Here is an 8,283-nt window from a genome sequence, read left to right on the forward strand (position 1 = left end):
TTCTTTCAAAAGGTACTGAGAGTGTTAAGAACTCAGTAGTAATGGTACACATCAACCTAGGTATTTGTAACCAGTACTCATTATGATGGTGGCGGGGGTACGTGACATTAAATCCAGGTACCCAAGGGGTACATGGGTGAAAAAAGGTTGGGAACCACTGTTCTAGAGCTTTATTAGATTTCTATGCTTATGCAGGAGCTTATATCAATTTTAACATTGAGTTAGTCAGGGGTCAGTGAACTCATGATAAAAGGGCCAAATAGAATCTAGAATAGTAAAAACATCAATGAAACACCTAACACAATTTTCAGGAATCTACAAGATATAATTACTTACTTTGAAATTTGGTGTTTTCACAAAAACACTTTCACAATATTACACACTCTCTTTTCTGCAGTAACTCTGGACGTTTCTGGATAGTTCAATGTCGATTTGACTATAATTTGAAGTTCAAATTGCCCCTGCAGGCAGAAAATTTTTGCCTTTATCAGCAAAAAATTCTATTTTTAAAATTTTCCTCAAAAAATTTCAAATCTTGCCGCCACAACTTGAAAACAAACGGGACTTTTTTGTGAGGGAAATGGAAATTCCCACGATAAATATTTTTTCCCTTTTCACTTATCTCGGTCAAAACGCATTTCGACGTAAACAAAACAAATTTTCAAGGCGTTCGAAAATCGGAAAAGCTGTCGGAAAAGTTGATTTTGTGTAGTTTTCCTTTGATTTTGATTAATTTTCCACTTGAATACCTGAACCAAGAAGTTCTCGTCCTAATTCAGTTGTTGTATTTGTGGTACTGTTCAAATCGTTTACTTTCTACTCAAGAAGACACTTTCAATAAAGTTCTCTGGCATACGTGAAGTTCCGTAGGGAATTACACCATAATGTTTCTGTCTCCCTCCCTCTCTCTCTTTTTTCTCTCCCTCCCTCTCTCTCTGTTCTTTCTCTCCCTCCCTCTCTCTCTCTGTTCTTTCTCTCCCTCCCTCTCTCTCTGTCTCCCTTATTACCTTATTCTTATTTATATTTACCTAAGTGAGTCTCTCTCTCTTTCCCTCTCTCTCCCTGCTCTCCCTCTTTCTTTCCCTCCCTCTCTCTCTCTGTCCTTTCTTTCCTTCCCTCTCTCTCTCTCTGTCTCTCTCATTACCTTATTCTTATTTATATTTACCTAAATGAGTCTCTCTCTCTCCCTCCCTCATTCTTTCCCTCTTTCTCTCTCTCTCATTACCATTTCCTTATTTATATTTACTTTAATGAGTCTCGCTCTTTCGCTTTCTCCCTCCGTGTGTCTCTCTCTCTTTCTTTCCCTCTGTCTCTCTCCCCCTCTCTTTCTCAATCCCTTTCTTTCTCCTTCTCCACCTCTCTCCCACCCTCTTTCTCTCCCTCCCTCTCTTTCCGTTACCATTTCCTTATTCTTGTTTACCCAAATGAGTAATAAAAGGAACGAACCAAATTCTAAGTTTTAACTTGACTTTTGCATTTAGTTTGTCTCTTCGTTTGTTTTGTTTTTTTTTTTTTTTTGTACAGTGCAGTAAGGTAGGTACTGAAATTGTGAAATTTGACTTTAAGGTACTGAATTTCGATCTCAAGGTACCTACCTACTGAAGTACTGATTTTTTTCAAAAGTTGCTGAGTGTGTTTAGAACTCAGTAGTAATGGTACACATCAACCTAGGTATGGGTACCCGGTACTCATTATGATGGTGGCGGGGGTTCGGCAGATTAAACCCGGGTACCCAAGGGGTACGCGGGCGAAAAAAGGTTGAGAACCGCTGGAATAGACGAGGCCTTATTCATCCTGCCCGAATAAGACTGAAAAGTCCCTTTACCCGCGTAGACGGTGTACCTACCGTGCCTGGCTAGGAAGGTCGGATAGATGGGTACATACAAACATGCCCCAGCACGGGAAACATGTGTCGAAATTATTCAGGAGATTAGCAGCCACCGTGTTCTTGTGGTAGGGATTAAACTTAAGGGGAAATGGAGGATTAACGAGAGAACAGGAGGGAAATTTGCAGTAGCCTGGGGGGAAAGAACTGAGGAAAGAAGGAGTAAAACTAAGGCAGGGAGGAAGTTGCGTGAATATTTATCCAGTATGAACTTTTTCAAGTCGCGTATGAATATCAAACTCCATACCCGGTGAATTAACATGGGCATGATACACCCTAGGAATGTATCACACATAGCTGACTCAAAAACCTACCATGTATGGACAAATGAAACTGTCAGAAGACATTTGATTGTGTTCGAAACCCGCTCGACCCCGATTAACGAGAGAACAGGAGGGAAATTTGCAGTAGCCTGGGGGGAAAGAACTGAGGAAAGAGGGAGTAAAACTGAGGCAGGGAGGATTTGAGGGAAATGGAAATTCCCACAATAAATAATTTTTCCCTTTTCACTTATCTCGGTCAAAACGCATTTCGACATAAACAAAACAAAATTTTCAAGGCGTTCGAAAATCGGAAAAGCTGTCGGAAAAGTTGATTTTGTGTAGTTTTCCTTTGAGTTTGATTAATTTTCCACTTGAATACCTGAACCAAGAAGTTCTTATCCTATTTCAGTTGTTGTATTTGTGGTACTGTTCAAATCGTTTACTTTCTACTCAAGAAGACACTTTCAATAAAATTCTCTGGCATACGTGAAGACAATCCAAATCAACAATCCTGTGTTGTGAAAATCCACATGTTTTTGCCATCAAAAAGTGCTCCGTAAACAAATTTTGGATTGATATAAAGTTCCTTGGAGAGCTTTTGTAGTTGTGCGTCCGTCTGTGAGTCGTTCTGTAAATTGTACCTTGTATACCCTTATTGGGGTTTGGTAATCCTCCCGAGTCTTATTTAAACAAGTGATCTTCAAAACAAATTTAGTCGGGGAAGTGTTCACAAAACATTGGGTGTTTGTAAACACCCCCATGGTAATTCTCCCGAGTCTTATTTAAACAAGTGATCTTCAAAACAAATTTAGTTGGGGAAGTGTTCACAAAACATTGGGTGTTTGTAAACACCCCCATATCATCCTATCTGTTAGTACTTCATTCACTGGAGTATTTTGTCTGAGGACAAACAAGTTTATTGAGGAGGAGAAGTTTAATACAAGCCGCCAAAATTACGTCTCCAAAGAAATCCAGTATGAACCTCTCAAATGCACCATCATCGTCATCAAACCCAAAGCCAAACTATGTGCTTAAGTTCACATTGGCGGGACACACAAAGGCTGTGTCCTCGGTGAAATTTAGTCCAAACGGAGAGTGGCTAGCCAGTTCATCGGCAGACAAACTAATAAAAATATGGGGAGCATATGATGGAAAGTTTGAAAAGACTATATCGGGACATAAGCTTGGTATTAGTGATGTTGCATGGTCTAGTGACAGTCGGTTGCTTGTTAGCGGATCAGATGACAAGACATTGAAGATTTGGGAGTTGAGCAGCGGGAAATGTTTGAAAACATTGAAGGGACATAGCAATTATGTGTTTTGCTGTAATTTTAATCCACAGTCAAATTTGATCGTGTCTGGGTCATTTGATGAGAGTGTACGAATCTGGGATGTACGAACAGGTGAGACTTTTACTTTCATTGAATTAATCAGTGAACATTTGGATCAGACGACAAGACGCTGAAGATTTGGGAGTTGAGCAGTGGGAAATGTTTGAAAACATTGAAGGGACATAGCAATTATGTGTTTTGCTGTAATTTTAATCCACAGTCAAATTTGATTGTGTCTGGGTCATTTGATGAGAGTGTACGAATCTGGGATGTACGAACAGGTGAGACTTTTACTTTCATTGAATTAATCAGTGAACATTTTGACTAATGTTACAAAAGAATGAAAAATTTTGAAAGAAAATTTGCAAAAATTACATTTTTACAATCCTTTTTCATTGGTGAGTATGAGGGGAATATAATCTTTACTTTAATCCATATTCAATTTGATTTCCAGGAAAATGTTTGAAAACTTTGCCCGCCCACTCAGACCCTGTCAGTGCCGTTCATTTCAACCGAGACGGTTCTCTCATTGTTTCAAGTAGTTATGATGGACTGTGTCGTATTTGGGACACAGCATCAGGCCAGTGTTTGAAGACCCTTATTGACGATGACAATCCACCCGTCTCATTTGTCAAATTCTCACCCAATGGAAAGTATATCCTGGCTGCCACTCTTGATAACACACTGAAGCTGTGGGATTCTTATCCTTGTTTACCCAAATGAGTAATGAAAGGAACGAACCAAACTTTAACTTGACTTTTGCATTTAGTTTGTCTCTTCGTTTGTTTGTTTTTATTTTTATTTTTTATTACCACACAAATCTCAAGGCGCCTGCGGTGATGGCACGTGTAACGCACCAGCTCCCGATGGATCACTGAAGCAACGTTGCGCGTGGTTGGTATACGGATGGGTGACCATCTGGGGAATTACGTGCTGCTACTTTTTCCCCGGCCAAACTCAGGTTGGTTGAGTTGTGAGGGCTGTGTAGCACATTGCATATCTAATATAGTTTCACGGCGTTCATACAAAATTTGTGTTCTCCATCAACTTCGCTCTACCGTGGTATGCAATATACCTACACAAGTACACACACTTGCATTTATGGCCGATTTAAGTTTGTTTAACTCTCGGTTTAAGCAATTTGTTTAACTCTTGGATTAAGCAATTTGTTTAACTCTCGAATTAAGCAATTTGTTTAACTCTCGAATTAAGCAATTTGTTTAACTCTCGGATTAAGCAATTTGTTTAACTCTCGGATTAAGCAATTTGTTTAACTCTTGGATTAAACAATTTGTTTAACTCTCGGATTAAGCAATCTGATAGGTTGATTTTCAAAAATTCAGACCGATCGCTTAAACCGAGAGTAAAACTGAAACGGAATTTCAAACTCACTTTGTGGGCCCGGCAATGAGAATTTTAGAGGTTAGCACGTCTGTCTCGTAAACGCGATTCCCACTCGGGACAGATTTCGCCCTAAACAGGTACCTACGGTTCGTTCTCGGAACGGCTGGTTTTCTCCTATCCGGTCTTCCTTCTCTCTTCGATTTTGGGATGATAAGACCTTGGCAGTTACAGTTAGGTAAATCTTTCCTCTATCAATTTACTATCAAACCTTCTTTTTATATTTTTGAAATAATAAAAAAAAACGGATTTTCTCTTTATCTTTATGGAAACTCCTTAAAAATCTTCCCTTGATATGTTATATGTTTTCAATTTTCCGAGATTTGAAAAGAAAAGCGTTTTTCGTTAATCCAGAGACATTTTCGTCAGTTCACTAGTTTTTCCCTTTTCCGCTCAGAGACTGAGGAGTTCAACCGTTGGACAGAGCACCTCGGGAATTTTTTTCGGAAGCACGTTAATTTTTTTTTTCCTTCGCTGATATTTTTTTATTCGTAAAATTCGCGCGCGCTGATAAAAACAAAAAATGTAAATTTTTAAACATAAAAAAAAGACGTTAGAATAAAATACTTTTCTAAATAATTAGGTAAATAAAATAAATTCAACTAAATTAATGAAGTAAATAAATCCAATAAGAACTCTTTTAAAAGTTTTAAACGGCGAGAATTTCTTAATTATCAAAATATTGTTTGTTCAAGAGTTAGCTTAGAGGGTAGCGCGCCTGCCTTCTGAGCTATATCACCAAAGTATGTTGTTGTTGTTGTTGTTGTTGTTGTTGTTGTTGTTGGTGTTGTTGTTGTTGTTGTTGTTGTTGTTGTTGTTGTTGTTTGTTGTTGTTGTTGTTGTTGTATTGTTGTTGGTGTTGTTGTTGTTGTTGTTGTTGTTGTTGTTGTTGTTGTTGTTGTTGTTGTTGTTGTTGTTGTTGTTGTTGTTGTTCTGTTGTTGTTGTTGTTGTTGTTGTTGTTGTTGTTGTTGTTGTTGTTGTTGTTGTTGTTGTTGTTGTTGTTGTTGTTAACAAATGCCGGGACATTGACCACTAGGCCATTTTCCTACGCGCGTCCCACCGAAGTATGAAGAAAAAAAAATTCACCTCAGCGTTTCACCTCCCATTTTCCGCCATTTCCAGATCCTCCGAGTCGACCGAATCCTCCAAGCTGTCCGACACCACGTCCGTGTCTTCCACCTCCGCTCCGCATGCGGCACCGATTCACCTCAGCGTTTCACCTCCCATTTTCCGCCATTTCCAGGTCCTCCGAGTCGACCGAATCCTCCAAGCTGTCCGACACCACGTCCGTGTCTTCCACCTCCGCTCCGCATGCGGCACCGCATCCCCAACGCATGCGATCCTCTTCCATCACCATCACGCGGGGGATTCCAGACCTGCACCGCTTTCTCCAGATAGAGCAGAATAACCCGTGGGGGCACCATAAGGAGCGGCCTAGCGACGCGCCGCGACTGGAGAGGAGCGGCTCGAGTAAGTCGCGTGGTAGCCGCCAGGCGTCCCCCACTCGGCAGACGTCGCGGCAAAATTTGATTGGTGAGTAGGTTAAAAAAAAAATAATAATAAAAAAAATCGTTATTTTAGATATACATATGTAGGTATTAAATTTATGTATTAAAGTAGGTAGGTACAGAAAAATTCTTTTTCCCTCGTTTAATTTTCAAATAGGTACACTAGGTAACTAGTATTTTTTTAATTGCTAATTTAGATGAGGTTTTCATGTTGAAGAAAAGGAAAAAAGTAAAAAATGAGGAACTTCTAGATCCCGAAATAAATCGATTTGGATTTGGAAAATACCAAAATTTTTTGTAAACTTTCGATACCTGTATAACGCTATGACCTAACATCTTTGATAGCTGACATCACAAGAACGGTAATGATTTTTCAATATTTTTTCAGTCCTAAGAAAGCCTGTTAAGCTCGCAGCCTGTTAAGTTCCACTTGATTTGTATCAGGCTTAACAGAGCTGTTAAGCTAACAGGCTGTTAGGCGCTAAAAAGTAGGTTGGCGAATACCACCCTTATTCTTCTGTCTCTCCCTCAGGGTCGCGACCAAGCTCGCCGGCGCGGCAAAACTCCCGCTCCAACCTCATCGCCACGTCGCGGCCCACCAGCCCCGCCCCGCCGATCAATCGCACCCCCTCCCGCTACAGCCTGTTAAGTTCCACTTGATTTGTATCAGGCTTAACAGAGCTGTTAAGCTAACAGGCTGTTAGAGGCTAAAAAGTAGGTTGGTGAATACCACCCTTATTCTTCTGTCTCTCCCTCAGGGTCGCGACCAAGCTCTCCGGCGCGGCAAAACTCCCGCTCCAACCTCATCGCCACGTCGCGGCCCACCAGCCCCGCCCCGCCGATCAATCGCACCCCCTCCCGCTCGTAAATAAATAGTAATGCATTGCAAAATGAGGTTTGATTTCATTCTATTTCAACATAAATAGGATTCTATTTCTATGTAATTTTACCTGATGTTTTTCAATTTCTGACTCAGTTATATTGTGGGGGAAGACACGCACCTGACATTCATCAGGATATGGTTTCAACTCCCGTCAAAGTACAGAATTTTATCATCAACACTGTTTGAGAATTTCACCACAGTAATAGTAGTAGCCTACTGCTATGATAACTGGGTTGCAGTAACGCCCAGAAAAGTACTGAATTTTGACCTCAAGGTACTGTGAAGTACTGATTTCTTTCAAAAGGTACTGAGAGTGTTAAGAACTCAGTAGTAATGGTACACATCAACCTAGGTATTTGTAACCAGTACTCATTATGATGGTTTTTTACAATTTTGGGTATCGAACCCGGCTCCTTCTTGTTGAGGGTTTCATCCTCTATTCGACAATAAGCTACTCGCCTACTCACATTCTCTGGTGAGTAGCGACTGACTGTGAATACCTACATCGTACAAATTAGGTACAAAAAAAAAACCCTAAAAATAAAGTCTTTTTTTTTTCAACGGTGGGCATCGAACCCCAGACCTTCGGGGGGTTTCACCCTCTATTCGGCGATAAGCTACTCGCCTACTCACATTCTCTGATGTGACTGACATCTCTCTGATGAGTAGCGACTGATTGTGAATACCTACATCGTACAAATTAGCAGACATGCGCTCATCACTCCCCTACACAGGTGGTAGAGAATTATACCTAGGAGAGTGGAGGAAAGTGAGAGGCGAAAGAGAGTGGGAGGGAAAGAAGGATAGGCGGAAAGATAAGAAAAAGGGAAATAGAGATAGTGAGAAATATAACGAGTTAAGGGAGAGGAAGAGAACACACCTATGAGAGAGGTAACAAGCTGGGCCCGTCCCTCCGGGAATTTTTTAGCCCGTAGTTTATTCGATCTAGATTAAAGAAAATCAGTACCTATGTACCTATCTAATTTGTTTAATATTTAGTTTATTATTATT

At 40.3% G+C, this 8,283-nt stretch overlaps 2 protein-coding genes across 2 annotated transcripts in view; one reads left to right on the forward strand and one right to left on the reverse strand.

Annotated features, from left to right (window-relative positions):
• The window catches only part of LOC103516083 (group XV phospholipase A2), an 18,037-nt gene extending 17,542 nt beyond the window's left edge, over positions 1-495 (reverse strand). The window contains exon 1 of the mRNA XM_026828583.1: positions 337-495. The gene's annotated coding sequence lies outside the window, so the exon portion shown is untranslated. The remainder of the gene's footprint in view (positions 1-336) is intronic.
• A 2,430-nt stretch (positions 496-2,925) lies between these two features.
• LOC103516085 (WD repeat-containing protein 5-like) lies at positions 2,926-7,257 on the forward strand. Its single transcript, XM_026828585.1, has 5 exons — positions 2,926-3,551; positions 3,934-4,188; positions 6,004-6,414; positions 6,922-7,029; positions 7,148-7,257. Exons 1-5 carry the CDS (start codon positions 3,125-3,127, stop codon positions 7,255-7,257), a joined length of 1,311 nt encoding a protein of 436 aa, XP_026684386.1. The 5' UTR covers positions 2,926-3,124.
• Positions 7,258-8,283: the final 1,026 nt, after the last annotated feature.

Source organism: Diaphorina citri, unplaced genomic scaffold, assembly GCF_000475195.1.
Source record: "Diaphorina citri unplaced genomic scaffold, Diaci psyllid genome assembly version 1.1 scaffold1486, whole genome shotgun sequence".
NCBI lineage: Eukaryota > Metazoa > Arthropoda > Insecta > Hemiptera > Psyllidae > Diaphorina > Diaphorina citri.